Source organism: Somniosus microcephalus, unplaced genomic scaffold (assembly GCF_052327205.1).
Source record: "Somniosus microcephalus isolate GS21.2 unplaced genomic scaffold, FLI_Smic_1.0 unresolved_chr1, whole genome shotgun sequence".
In the NCBI taxonomy this organism is placed as follows: Eukaryota; Metazoa; Chordata; class Chondrichthyes; order Squaliformes; family Somniosidae; genus Somniosus; species Somniosus microcephalus.
The window spans coordinates 76,431,297-76,446,765 of NW_028225179.1; the positions used below are offsets into that span (position 1 = coordinate 76,431,297).

Here is a 15,469-nt window from a genome sequence, read left to right on the forward strand (position 1 = left end):
GCCCCTTGTGTGTCACAATTGTCAGCAGCTCCTTTGATTTGTCATCGACATGCATTTGTAGATAAGCCTGGCATAAGTCTATTTTGCTGAACTTTTGCCCTCCGGCCAGGCCCGTAAAAAGATCATCAATGAGGGGAAGAGGGTACTGTTCCGCAGACAGCACTGGGTTAATAGTCACTTTAAAATCCCCGCAGATTCGAACAGATCCATCCTTTTTCAGGACAGGAACAATGGGTGTGGCCCATTTGCTCACGCTCACAGGCTCCAGGACTCCATTCTCGACTAAGGCCTCCAAGTTAGCCTCAACTTTTGGCCTAATTGCATAGGGTACAGGTCGGGCTTTGTGAAACTTCGGCTTGCTGTCAGGTTTAATGTCCAGTCTCACGCTGATCTTTTTCATGCTCCCAAGTTCCCCATTGAAGAGTTCTGCATGTTTGTTTAACACTGCAGTCAGACCTGACTCCCCTTTTGACATCATGCGGACTGCAGGCCAGTCCAGCGTGATTTTCTCTAGCCACGCACGTCCCAGTAGCGATGGGTAATTTCCCTTTACCACATATAGTGGCAGTTTTGCAGTCTGTCCGTTCAATTTAACTGTCACCTCAATGGCACCTCTCATGGCCACAGGTTCGCCGGTATACGTCTTTAGCACAATGTTTGTTGGCTGAAGGGTAAGATGTTTTAGCATTTTGTTGTAGACAGTGTCTGAAACAAGGGACACAGCCGCGCCTGTGTCCACCTCCATCCGCACTGATTGTCCCTCCACCAGTGGTGACACCCAGTAGCCATTTGAATCACCTGCAACCGTCAGTATGTGCACCTCTTCCTCCTCAGAGGTGTCGCTCCCCTCTGTTTTGCTTGTTCCATCATACTGCACTGAATGAACACTCTTTTTCCTCTCTTGTCCAAATACAGACATTTTGCTTCCATGCTTCCCAGCTCTGTCTGTTCTTTTTTTACCTCTACAGGCGCGTTCAATGTGACCCTTTTTGCCACAATTTCGGCATTCCAGCTCCGTACTGTAGGGGGTTTTGCTCTGCCCAATTACAGGGGTCTTTAGTGCCTGTTAATGTATTGGGCCGCTGTCTCCTTTATACCCTTGCAGCTTATGTTAGCCTGCAGGTTGGGTGTCACTAAACACCCTCTAAGGAGATAGAGAACAACAGCTTATAGAGGAGGACTAGAATACGGTGATGACCCGCACAGTTTATACCTAATCTGCGGGGTACTCCCGAGCCCAAGGGCTCCTATAGTCCTCCCTAGCCTGCTGTTCCCTTGTTTGGCGGGTTCGAAGCGCCCTAATGCCCCTATCTGGTTCTAACTCCAGAATTTGGATGGAGAACGATGCACTTTTAATAGACACTCGGAGACAAGTAGTCCTTGGAAAAAACAGGTGACAACCAATTTTATTTGGTTCTACCACAAACGTAATAAACACACACACTCTATAACTATAAATACAATATGGGCGAGAACGGACATAACGAAAATGTTGGTTTTAAACTGTATAGGGCAATCCAATTTTGGCCACCTTGCCCTTAGAGGGCTCCAATAAAACGTGGTTGTGGATTTTCAATCCCTACAGTCCCCCATCTTGACACAACCGGATATAGCTGGGATGTGTCAATTGACATGTAAGAAAATCCAAAGGCCTACCAAGTGTCAGTCATCCCCATTGTTTACTCTAACTAATAACCCTTACAAAGTTAGTGTGTACAAAACAATATCATTTTCCTAAAGAAAAAGGTACAATAATCATATCCCCTTTCAGGTATACATCAAAACAAGGTACTACATTTTTCCATTACATAGAGCATAACAAATACCCCATGCCGCGTGTGTTCCTTGCGTCCTTTCCTGCAAAGTTGTACAGCTTCCACCCTATCCATCCGTGATGGTGTAAGTTCGTACAACTTTGCCGTATATAAATTTTGACAGCTTACGTAGCGTATGGTATTAGCCAGCTTCCGGGTGCGAGTAGTGCTGCGATACAGTGCATCAGAATGGTCCTTTGTTTCCGACGAGGAAAGAATACCTGGAAACAAAAGGGCATTCTTCTCATGGTTATACTGGGCTGTCCTTCTGTTGCTGCTTGTTGAATAATTTCAGATACCGGTGTGCTTTGAGGGCTCTTCTGGCTTTGCAGGTGTTTATAATGAGATACACTATAATGACCAGTTGTACAATTACCAGCGTGTGGGAGGCCATGCGAAGCCCGACAGGGATATCTACTCTCGTTCCTGAAATAAAGAGTAGATTTGCCTTTCTAAATCTAGGCTTTATTAACCTTAAAAACCCAGCAGCACATCTTCAACACCCAGTCCCAACCAAGGCTGTAGAGAACTGAATTTAAGATGGCCACCACAAATCACATGACATCAACTACCAATGAGTTTACAGCATATATCTCAAGGCAGGAAACAGGCAACCAATCACAATACTTCTTACAAAACAAGAATAATCACCACATTCACCCCTCCTTTTAAAACATACTCCAACTTAGGTAGCTTTTACAATTTACAATTCATTATTTATAACTAAAACAATACAAATATAATATTTCAACAATTTTAAAACATTACGGTGTTTAAAACATACCGGCAGCACGGTGGCATAATGGTTAGCACTGTTGCCTCACAGTGTCAGGGACCCGGGTTCGAATCCGGCCTCGGGTGACTGTCTGTGTGGAGTTTACACATTGTCCCCGTGTTTGCGTGGGTTTTCGCCGGGTGCTCCGGTTTCCTCCCACAGTCCAAAGATGTGCGGGTTAGGTTGATTGGCTATGATAAATTGACCCTTAGTGTTAGGGGGATTAAATACGTGGGGTTACGGGGATCGGGTGGGATATGTGTCGGTGCAGGCTCGATGGGCCGAAATGGCCTCTATCTGCACTGTGGGGTTTCTGTGATTCTGTGATTCTGTGATTACTATCAAATTATTTTAAAAGTCCATTTTCAATCGGTCGACCGGATATCTTGTTCGTGTCGACCTTCTTAACCTTGGTGAAATTCCTTGCCCTCCCACACCAGGAGACACAGAAGTATCTTCTGCAGGAAGGCTATCCATATCCCGATTATCAGCGGTTTCCGGATTAGAAATCCCATCAGGAGGTAAACTGGGACGGTCATGAACATCCATCGAGGGCTGACTAATAGAATTATAATTATCTGCAATAGGATTGGAAATATTCGTAGTATCTGTGACGACATCCACATTATCTGAATCATGACTATTGTTAATATCCTCAGAAGAGGGCTGGCCACCACAAAGAGCCAAGTCTTTAATTGAAACAGTACTTTCTTTCCCATCTTGGAATCGAATATGAGCATATTGGGAATTTACCTCCAACAGCTCCACCTCCTCCACTAAAGGATCATATTTTGACAATCTAACATGGCGTCGAAGCAGCACAGGTCCCTGCATAGTAAGCCATGAAGGTACCGAATATCCCGTAGTAGATCTCCGCGGATAGTTAAAGAGCCTTTCATGGGGGGTCACATTAGTAGCCGTTGAAAGCAATGATCTAATGGAATGCAGGGCATCAGGCAGCACCATTTCCCACTGTGTATTCTTAAGGTTCCGGGATGTCAAAGCCAACATAACTGCCTTCCAGATCACCCCATTATATCGTTCGCACTGTCCATTACCCTGGGGATTATACGGGGTAGTTCTACTAGTAGAGATTCCCCGACTCTGGAGGTATTCCTTCAACTGGGAAGACATAAAAGAACTTCCCTGATCCGAATGGATATACGCAGGCATCCCAAAGATGACAAAAAGTTGAGTCAGACATTTGATAACTGTAGCAGCTGATACGTCTGCGCAAGGAAAAACAAAAGGGAACCTTGAAAACTCATCCACAACAGTAAATATATATCGATTCTGAGTCGTTGAAGGAAGAGGCCCCTTAAAATCAACGCTCAAACGTTCAAAAGGAGAAGTAGCCTTTATAAGATGAGCTCGTTGAGGCTTAAAGAAATTCAGTTTACACCGAGCACAGATAGAACATGATGAAGTCATCCGCTTGACGTCTTCAACTGAAAAGGGCAAATTCTTACTGCGTACGAAGTGTATCATCCTTGTAACACCAGGATGGCACAAAGCATTATGAAGATTAATAAGCGTATCTCCGTGAATCACAGAACAATAAGCCCTCGACAGCGCATCAGCAGCAACATTATCCTTCCCCGGACGGTAAACTATATCAAAATGGTAGCATGCCAACTCAATCCTCCACCTCATTATTTTATCATTCTTGATCTTTCCAAAATGTTTGACATCAAACATAAAGGACACAGATTTTTGGTCAGTTACCAACGTAAAATGTCGCCCCGATAAATAATGTCTCCATTTACGCAGTGCTTCTACTATTGCATACGCCTCTTTCTCTATTGAGGAGTGTCTTTTCTCACTATTGTTCAAAGTACGTGAGAAAAAGGCCACAGGTCTTCCATTTTGGTTCAGAGTAGCCCCAATTGCAAAATCGGAAGCGTCCGTCTCAATCACAAAGGGAACCCACTCATCAATAGAATGCACAACTGCTCCAAGGATATCCTTTTTGAAATTATCAAAACACGTCCTGGCCTCCCATGATAGAGGATATGTCGTAACCCGAATAAGGGGCCGGATCTCCTGCGAAAAGTTTGCAATCCAATTAGAATAATAAGAAAACAGTCCAACAACTCGTTGCAAAGCCTTAGAATTAGTAGGACAAGGTAAATCAATCAATGGTCACAGGCGTTCTGGATCTGGTTTAATTTTGTTTCCCGAGATAATATACCCCAGTAGATTTACCTCAGTGGTCAAAAAGATACACTTCTCTTTATTAAAAGTTAAACCAACTTTTTCCACAGCTTGAAGGAATCTTTCTAAATTAGAATCATGCTCCACCCTTGATTTGCCACACACCGTGATGTCATCTAAATATGAAAAGGTGTCAGAGAGAGAGTTATCACTTATAAAAGCATCCATTGCCCGTTGAAAACAGGCAACACCATTAGTAACACCAAATGGTACTTGGCAAAACTGATACAGCTTTCCGCCAGCCTCAAAGGCCGTATATGGTTGATCCCTCTTAACAATAGGAATCTGATGATAAGCACTCTTTAGGTCAATAGTGCTAAAAAACCTTATACTGAGATACTTTGTTGATAAGCTCATCAATCTTAGGCAAAGGGTACGCATCTAATTGAGTATACCTATTAATAGTTTGAGAGTAGTCTATCACCATTCATTTCTTATGTCTCTCGTTAGTGGTGACAACTACTTGTGCCCACCAAGGCGAACAACTAGGTTCAATGATTCCTTCCAATAAAAGACGTTGAACTTCAGAATTAATAAATTCTTTATCCTGACTGCTATACCTTCTTGACTTGGTAGCAATTGGCTTACAATCCAGCATCAAATTAGAAAAAAGTGATAATGGAGAAATGGATAAAGAAGTTAATCCACAAATAGATAAAGGTGGCTTAGTTCCTCCAAAAGAAAGACTGAGAGACTCGTGTAATTGAAGCACATCATGACCAATCAAAATATCCGCACAGAGATTAGGCAAAACAGATAGGCATATATCAGTATACGTATTACCTAGAAGAATTAATTTCACAAGGCAACAACCAGCTACTTGTGAGGTGAGAGTCGGCTGAGCCATACACACCTGATAAGTAACAGGAGAAATTTTCAAACGCTTCTCCTTCACAAACTGAAGATTTATAAAACTCTCGGTACTGCCCGTATCTATAAGGGCCTTCACTTCTAACCCATTAACTTGGGCTGTAACTATAGCTTTATTTAGGCCATGAGCAAAGGCAGCAGAAACTGATGCAATAAACGCCCTATCTAAAGGCTGAATAGTCGCAAAGGAGGCAATTGATTTACAAACACGTGCATAATGACCTCTCTTGCCGCATTTACTACACACAGCCTCCCAAGCAGGACACTTCAGACGAGGGTGCCGAGATCCAAAGTCTTATTTTCTAATAACCACTGACGAATTGATCTAGACAGTAATCCATTAATAAAAGCATCCCGTACCGATTCTTCCTTATATTCTTCTGCCGACACAGCCTTATAATTACAGTTAGCACCAAGGCGCCGAAGTGCTTGTAAATAAGCATCCAAAGATTCTCCCACCTGCTGCCTACGGGCAGATAGAAGATGACGTGCAAATACCTCATTCTTTGGTTTAACAAAAATCTTTTCCAATGTAGCAATAGCCAATTCGTAAGTTTCACAGTCCAAGATATACTTATACACATCCGGAGCAATGTAGTTGATCAGTATATTCAACTTATTTAGAGACTCTTGATCCAACACACCCAAAAAGTTTTTAAATGTACGATACCAGTGTTTCCATTTATCATCCACTCCTGCAGAATTAGGGTCAGCATTAAATCGTTCCGGTTGAAGATATCGCTCCATTCTAACAAAAGGTTAATAAATTGAAATAAAGAGTAGATTTGCCTTTCTAAATCTAGGCTTTATTAACCTTAAAAACCCAGCAGCACATCTTCAACACCCAGTCCCAACCAAGGCTGTAGAGAACTGAATTTAAGATGGCCACCACAAATCACATGACATCAACTACCAATGAGTTTACAGCATATATCTCAAGGCAGGAAACAGGCAACCAATCACAATACTTCTTACAAAACAAGAATAATCACCACAGTTCCCCATTCCCACCACGCGGGTGACCGTATGTCTGCGATCCCAAGAGCTATGTCTTTGTTTTTCTGTTCAAGGGTGAAGTAATGTTTTTGACTGAGGTCCACTGCCTTCAATAAGGCAGTGAGTTTCTCAGGTAAGAGTGGTATAGAGTACCCAAACCGGGCAACATAGTTCTGCAAGTCACTTACATTGTGCTGTACTGTGAGGTGAATTGTGGAGGGTTCCGGGATTGGAATGATCCTTTCCTGGGCCACTTGAACTTCTGCCCTAGGTTTAAAGCAAAAGCTGCTGTCCGGTATATCACACCACTCACTCGGGCCGTGCCTATACCGGCGGGCAGTCGTGGTGACGCAATATGTCCCACCACCCACATATGCTATCTGTGGAGGTACATGGCCAGGTGCCATTACCTCCATCGTGCAATTTATAGGTTCTGCCCCAGCAGTGCAAAACCTGCATTGTGACCTCCTGAAGGTGTTCAAGTGCTGGGGACACAGTATCACCTGTGCTCCCCGGCTACGGCAACCAGACAGGTCAATATCCGTCACTGTGTGCTCCCACACAATGACATAGGGTGGGACCGTTGTGAAACGGACGTGTACCCCCCCACGAATGACCCCGACATTCTCCACACGATACAGGGGTGCTGGTTTGGCGGATGACCCCATCACTGGCATTCGCACAACCACACCCATAATAGTGTGGTTGGATTTCCCACAGTCAACCGGGACAGGATAGGCCTCCGACGCCACTCGGAGCTGGCATGGGCTGAGGGTGTGGCTATAGGGGTGCAGTGCCTCCAGGTGCTGGTTGCTGATCCAGGAGGGGACCCGACCTTGCCTAAGGTCTTCCAAGTTACTGCGGCCCTCTCCCAGCAACCAGGCCCCATAGAGCACACACACCTCATTCTGTGCCGCCTGATCGGAGGCCAGCCAGTCCTCCTTAATCAAGGTGTTTATTGTCCGAGCATGAGCCTCTAGCTGGGCGACAATCTCCTTCAGGTGCACTGTCATAGCCACCCCCTCGTGAAGCGTGGAGCCCAAAACATCATTCTCCTTCCCTAGGATGCTGCGCAGCTGAGACTTTAGCCCATTAATCTGTAGGGCCAGCTGCACATCATCCAGGCTGTTCATAACTGAGGCCCCGGTATTAAACCCAGTGAAAACATCGTTCAAAACCCCCCTGCGCTGTCTGCCCCTCTCGGTCGTGTCTTCTTTTGTGTACAGGTCTGCCACACTGATGTCCCCGAAGTCCGGCTCATAGAAGCTTCGGAACATCTCCCTCAGCAGAGCCTGATACAGCAACTCGGTTTTCCGGGGGCAGAACGCAGGTAGGCGAACTTCTGTTAGGTTAAGGACCACAGATGCAACTGCATAGTGCACTCCCTGGTACACTAACTTACCCGTTGGTACTAATACCAACCCATTCCCAGGTCTCCTAGTGGTGGTCGGACATCCGTGGGCGTCAGTGTGTTTGGGCGTGGGTAGGGGTTTCCTCACCTGAGCCAGGAGCTCGGTGGCATTGATGGGCACTCGGATGCGAGGGGTGATGCAAGCTTCCCCGCTTCTATCCCACTCCAACCCGTACCCTGTGTCCTGCCACCACCTGACAAAGGCGATGGACAGCCCCGCTGGGCATACTTGGGCTGATCCCCATAGGCATACGTACATCCCTTCGTCTTAGGCGCACCATTTTTCCCAACACACTGTGACTTCCCCCGGTGACCCCGTGATGGTCCGGTAGGTATCGTTGCTCAGACGTTCCCAGTCTGAGCTACTGTCCTCGATGTCCGTGCTCAATTTCCTGAGCCACCACCAGCGTCCTAAAGGTACGTCCCCATTACACGTCAAACACACCCTTTTCCCCTCTGTCACCCTAACCCGGGAAGTGGCCACCTCGATGTTCAGACAGGGGATGGAGGCCTCTCCATAAGTAAAGCTCTTGTGGCTCGAATACCGGGTGGAATTCGAGCCCAACCACCCAGGCCATCTTCCCTCGTGGAAGTAGGTGGCCTGGTCTTCTGCCTCCATGATCCCTTCTCCCGTGGTTACGGTTGGCGCCCTACCCCCGGAACACCTGTACACCAGGGACTCCTCGCTGTCCCCTCGGCGTCCGGTGCAGGTCCCCAGGTAGGTGAGTATCATCACGATGGTCCAGAGCATCTTCTGGAACACAAATTGAAAAACACAGTCTTGCCTGAGACTTCTTCAGGCTCGACTGGAGTTGCACCAAGTTTTGTTTTCCTTGCTTAACCAAACACCCTCACCTCACTGTGAAATCACCCCAACTATCTTTCAAAAAAAACCACAAAAAAAACTGCTATGTACAACGCCACCCATCTCCGGGTGGCCAGGTCAGTCTCTGTAACTGCCTCCCCTTTCCTGGTCATCCTGTCGACCTTGCCCAGGGGATCGAGATACCCCCTTTCGTAGGGCTTGCAGGAGGACCTCCTTCAACTGTCCCCCTGTGTCTGGTGCTCGTTCTGGGGATTGTGACGGGGACTTACCCCTCACAGTACAGAGTTTACCCTTCCGGCGCTTCCTCTGCTTTTGAACCCTTGTTTTCAGGGAAGGATACACGGGGGACCAAGTCACCCTGGGTCGGACCGTCCGGGAACTACGCCTCACCGGCGGTACAAAGTCCCACATCATGGGCAGTATCCCTTCGTCCTCCCACTGATCCTCCCCTTCCTTTGCTTTTCCGGTTACTATGCTTAACACAATTCCCTTCTCTGCTGCGTGCCGTAGGGCTTCCTTCGGCTGTGTGTTGGTTTCACACTGAGCTCCAGCCTCCCTGTGACCTTGACTTTGAACTTCCTGTCCTATCCTTCCTGCCTGTCTGTCAAGTGGTGTGATGTCTCCGCAGTGGCAGAGGACCATCCCGGGCGGCACAGCCTTCGGGCCGACATCGACCTCTGTCAAAGCTGCCACCTCCACCGGGGCGTCCCCTGTCACTTCTGGGGGTTCTCTGGGTTTGGGGACCTTCTTGCTTCCTACCCTAGTGGAGTCAAACCGCTTACATTGGTTAATGTGGTACCACTTCACCCGGCGGGGTAATTGGACCGCATAAACCATTGGGCTGGCCTTATCGACGATACAATAAGGACCCATGTACAATGGTTCGAACACCCCCACTCTGGCGAAGCTGCGGACCATGACCTGGTCGCCGACTTCCCAGTCCTGCTGCTTGCGGGGTTCCAGCAGCAGTTTGTTGCTGCGGTGTTGTTTCCCCATATTGGTGGCCGCTTGCCAGTGAATCTGCTGCAGTCGTTCCAGCAGATTCCCAGCAAAGCGGTCCCGGTCTGTTTCCCGAAGCTGTCCTTCGGTGAGGCCGGGCACCAACACGTGTACCGGGGTCCTCATGGGCCGTCCAGTCATCAGCTCATGGGCGAGTACCCTGTGCTCTTCGACTGACTGGTCCGAATTCCCATGAGGACCAGAGGCAAGACCTCTACCCATTTGTTCGGTGAGTCCCCCGTCTCCTTGCGGAGTCTTTCTTTAATGGTGCGGTTCAGGCGTTCCACTAGACCTGAGGACTGGGGGTTGTGGGCAACATGCCATTTTGCCCTAATTCCTAGTACCTTTAGGGTGGCCTGCATCACCTGGCCAGTGAAGTGACTTCCCTGGTCGGACTCCACAAACTGTGGCAGTCCCCACCTTGAAAACACCTCCCTGACCAGGATCCTGGCCGTCCCTATTGCGGTGGCTGTTCGGCAAGGGAAGGCCTCCACCCACTTGGAGAATACGTCTACCAACACCAGGCAGTACTTGTATCCTCCCTGGGCGGTCGGTAGGGGTCCTATGTAGTCGACCTGGATCGACTGCCATGGGCCCTCTACCCGCCTTATGTGCCCCATGGATGCCTTTCTTTTCTGGGGGTCTGGGTTGTTTGCTGCACACACCAGGCAGGCTGCACAGAAGTCGCGGACGTCGGTCCAGAGATCTGGCCACCACGCTGCCTGTTCCACCTTCTGCCAGGTGGACTCTGGCCCGGGATGTCCTGCACCTGGGCCCTCATGGGCCAGTTGTAGGAACTCCTGCTGGTGTTGCACTGGGACCACCCACTTGTCAACCTTAATTAGCATCCCTTCCTTCACAGCTACGTCCACAGTATCATATGGGCCCTCTGCTTTTCCTCCACCGAGGATGGTTGTTATGGCCGCCTTGAGGACGGGATCCTGCGCCTGGACCATTCTCAGGTCCGGGGCCAATCCTACCCCTGCGCTCCCTGGTGTCCTCGGCTGGCCTCTGACAGCCACTACACTGCCTTTCTCGTACGGGTCCCAGAAGCGACCGGTCTGTGCTCCCTCTCTGGCCAGCAAGTCGGCTCGCTGGTTACCCTCTGCCCGTGGCTCGGTCTTAGAGTGGGCTTTTACTTTATGGATGTAGACGTCCCTACTACTCTCTAGGGCTGCCACTATCCTCACTAGCAGGGGCTTGGTGACCAGGGGTCTCCCATCCGCGGAGGTGTACCCCCTGCGGGACCAGATCGCCAGATACTCCGTACACGAATTGCATGTGAACATACTGTCCGAGCAAATCGTGTACGGGGTGGGGAATTTCTCGGGGTGAGTGACCACGTACATCACCACCGAGAGTTCAGCCTGCTGGGCGCTCAGGGTGCTGGGGAGTTTAAGTGCCAAGGCTATGCCTGCCTTGGGGTCCCAAACTCCGCAGCCCGTGAGTCTTGTACCCGCGGCCACTGAACTTGACCCATCGACGTAGATCTCGCGGCCTGTGGGATGTATCCCTGCCCGAAATCCGAAGTCGATGTCCCACACCCCCTCTACTGAGCATCTGTGCAGTTCCCCTGCATAAGTAAGGTTGGCTGCGAGCTTTGGCTCACAGAGGCCTCTGACCCTGATCGCCATCTGGGAGAGGAGGAGGGTCCAGCGAGTGATCCTTGCACTGCTGACCGTCCCATCTTTTATCCTCCCATCAAGCAGCATCTGGGTCGGGGTATGATGGGTGAGGAGTGTGATAGGGGATACTCCTGTGAAGACCTGTGACCTCTTCACTGCCCAGTGAGTAGCCAACAGATGTCTCTCACAGTTCGAGTACCCCTTCTCCACATCCGTGAGGACCCTGGAGGAGTACACCACCGGTCTCAGCCGTCCGTGCCTTTCCTGTAAAAGCACGGCACTCAGGCTGTCCCCGCTGGCTGCCACCTCCAAAAAGAAATCCTCACCCCCATCAATTGCCCCCAGTGCAGGTGCTTTTTGAAAATCTTGCTTCAATCGAAGGAATGCAGCCTGACAGCCGTCGTCCCATTGCCACTCAACCCCCTTGTGGAGGAGTCTGAGTAGGGGGGCTGCCGTGGCTGCATAATCCTCAATGAAGTCCCTGCAATAGCCCGTGATCCCCAGAAAGGATCGAACTCCGGACACGTTGGTCGGTATCAGGAGTTCCTGCACTGTCCGCCTTCGGGCCTCATCAATGCCCCTTTCTCCTGCCCTTAAGGTTAAACCCAGGAACTTGACTTCCCTCAACCCTATCTGGGCCTTCTTGGGGTTTATTTTAAACCCGCCGTCTTTCAGCACAGCCAACAGCTCAGCCAGCAGTGGACCGTGTTGTTCCCTGCTCTCTGTGAAGAGCAGCAGGTCATCCACGTACTGCACCAGCTGTCCTGGCTGGCTGAAACCCTTTAGACAATTGGCCATGCTCTGGTGGAAGATGCTAGGGCTATTGTGGAATCCCTGTGGGAGGCAGGTCCAAGTATACTGTTGCTCCTTGAACGTGAAAGCAAACTTGTATTGGTCCTCTCTCCTCACAGGGATCGACCAGAAGCCGTTTGAAATGTCTAGCACCGTAAATGTGGTGGCGGAAGCAGGGATCTCTCGGATCAGGTCTGCAACCGCCGCCACCGTGGGAGCGCAAGCCGGGATGTTCTTACTGAGCACCCGATAGTCCACCGTGGCTCTCCACGAGTTGTCTGGTTTCCTGACCGGCCAAAGGGGAGAGTTTACGTGGGTGGCTATGGGCCTCAGAACACCCTGCTCGACTAGCGAACCCAGCGCCACCTCTAAATCGGCTTCCGCCTCTCTCGGGAAGTTGTATTGTCTTTGGGGCCTAGACATGGGATCCCCATCTATTCTGACCTCCACCCCTGTGACTCTCCCACAGCCGTGCTTGTGGGTGGCAAATGCTGCGAGATTGGCTCGCACATAGGCCCTGTACTCAGCTGGGGTGCCACTGGCCAGAAGCTCCAGGTCGTAGCCCCCCTTTGGCTTCACTGTACAGAGAGTCCCCTTATCCTGCACCTTGTCAATCATTATAACTCCCTTCTTGGTCCCCGGGTCTACGGTTCCCCACAGACAATGGTTCTGCAAGTCCACCAGGATCTGGTGGGCGATTACAAAGTCAGCCCCCAATATCCCCTTGTCAGCCTGCTCCCACTTCATCAGGATACACTTCCACTTCGCAGTAAGTGCGCCTAACTGAAGCGTAAGTGGGAGTGAGAAGTACCCTGTCTTCTCATTCCCCGTGAATCCCACTAGTTCATAAGGCACCCCGCTGGATAGAGGTGAAGCCCCCGGATCCTCCCCATGGACGATGGTGCTGGAGGCACCTGTTTCCAACAGGTAGGTTCCCCGTGCTCCCTCTACCTCCGTCTTCACCCACGGTCTACCCCATGAGTCATAATCTAGTGGGCACAAGTAAGCAGGCTGCGTGGGCTGTAGTCATTGTTCCTGTGGTTGTGGCGCCGTGGGGATTTCCTTTCCTACGGCTACATCTATGCGTCCCGTCCCTGCCATCAGCTGTCGGAGTGCTACCACTGCGTTTTCAAAAACTTCGTTTGCCTGTCCTTTCTTTCCTCCGGACTGGGCAGTCGCGGGAGGGTTCCTTCCTTCCTGCGCCTGGGGTGGATTGCTCCTACAACTACTTCGGTAGTGGCCGGGCTTCCCACACCCGTAACACACTCCTCTCTTATCGGACGGGTGCTTGCCCTCCTGATACCATTCCCTTTTTGGATTAGGGTTTGAGTGCACTTCGTGCACTCGCCCCTTTGTGGGTTTATCCAGGTTTTCATCTGGGGTTTCCCCGTTACGCTGGGTAACCGACATCCTTTCCGCCACCGCCTCTTCGGTGAGGTTAGGGTCTCTGGGGTTGAACCAGAGATCTGCCCGGGTCTTAATACAGGGCAGACTGTTTGCGATAATCATCCAGAACCACGCTTCACGCTGGTCCGCTGTCAGAGCCTCTCTATCCAGAATATTGCCACAGGCTGCACGGTACACCATCCACAGCCTGTCCACGTATACCTGCGGGGCTTCCCCAGGTAACTGGCTGGTCTTGTTGAGCCTGTCAAGGGGGTTCCCATCGTTACACCCCAGGGCTTCTAAGATGGCCCGTTGTAACCGCTCTGGGGTAACCTGCCCCGTTCTACAGGCTGTTGGGAGGGCCTGGTACACCCTCCCCTCTATTGAGAATAGCAGCATCTTTACTGCTTCTTGGTCGTCACAATTGTTCATTTCCACCGCCTGCGCGATATTAGAGAAATGTACAGATGGATCTCCCCGCCCTCTGGTGAGCGTGGGGATATGTGCAATCATGGCCTTCAGAGCTGGAGCTGCGTGCGGGACTACAAACTCACTGTCCAGTGGCCCACGGGCCTGTGCCCCATGTGGAGGCCCGTACTTTTTCTGGACCACTGGACACATAGGTCCCGCCACAGACTCCGTAGCTGGGGTCCCTATTTCCTCTACCTCCTCTTCCTCTGCCTCGGATTCCGATCCTACAGACCCAACTCCTTCTGTGGGTGACCCATACCCCTTGGGCTGGACCGGATCTACCTGTCCGGTCCCACACCCTGTGGCCTCCCTGGTCTGCACCCTTGTATCCTCCCGTGGCTCAACTGGACCTACCGGTGCTTCGGGAAGCGGTTGGCTGTCCTTCGCAGCTGGGTCCTCTACTATTCCCCAATGCTCCGATTTGTTGTCAGCCCTCTTTGGCTCTAACAAACAGATCGTGCCCTTCGCCTGGGCAAGAGATTGGAGCAGCGCCTGAACCTGTTCTCTGCAAGGCCCGTGATCTGTTTTCTCAAAACCCTCCTTGCAGTTAACTCTATATGCCGCCTGCAAATCTTTCAGCTGGCCTTCCAGCTCTTCGATTTTCTGCGCATAAGTCACGTTCAACTTCTTAACCTTGCGCTCCCCAGCCTTAGCCTCGGTCACCTGCCCCTGCAGGTACTGTTGCTGGCTGCGGGAGGCTTCCTCCTCTTTGACCCTTATTTCCCTTTCCTCAAACAGCTCTAACATGATCCTCTGACCTGTGGCCTCCCTAGCATCTGAGGTGAGCAGCGCCTCTCGCAGCTCCTCGCTAAGCCTGGCTATCTCGCAGTCCGATGCCCGGACCTGCCTTGTCAGACAAATGAGCCAAATTGCCTTTTCTATCTTCTTATTATGCTTTGATCCTGCCGTCCACTGGACGGCCGCGTCCACGGGCCGTGGCGCCCTGCTTGGGCTCTGTACCCATTCCTTTGTGAAGTTTACCTTGGAAATAGCATAGGCGGAGATTCTCTTCTCCATCTTAGATTTACCAAAAACCACTGTTTCCGAGGTCATGCATTCATTCACCCACTGGAGTCCTGCCGCGGTCTCCATTGTGTAGGGGGTTTTGCTCTGCCCAATTACAGGGGTCTTTAGTGCCTGTTAATGTATTGGGCCTCTGTCTCCTTTATACCCTTGCAGCTTATGTTAGCCTGCAGGTCGGGTGTCACTAAACACCCTCTAAGGAGATAGAGAACAACAGCTTATAGAGGAGGACTAGAATACGGTGACGACCTGCACAGTTTATACCTA

At 50.2% G+C, this 15,469-nt stretch overlaps 1 protein-coding gene across 1 annotated transcript; it reads right to left on the reverse strand.

The window, feature by feature from the left end:
* Positions 1-6,644: 6,644 nt before the first annotated feature.
* LOC147095506 (uncharacterized) lies at positions 6,645-7,946 on the reverse strand. The gene has a single exon (XM_085973653.1). The coding sequence runs from the start codon at positions 7,944-7,946 to the stop codon at positions 6,645-6,647; it is 1,302 nt and encodes a 433-aa protein (XP_085829779.1).
* Positions 7,947-15,469: the final 7,523 nt, after the last annotated feature.

Bases quoted from the DNA above. Each gene is read 5' to 3' on its own strand.
- LOC147095506 (XM_085973653.1), bottom strand. From the start codon at position 7,946: ATGTTCCGAAGCTTCTATGAGCCGGACTTCGGGGACATCAGTGTGGCA.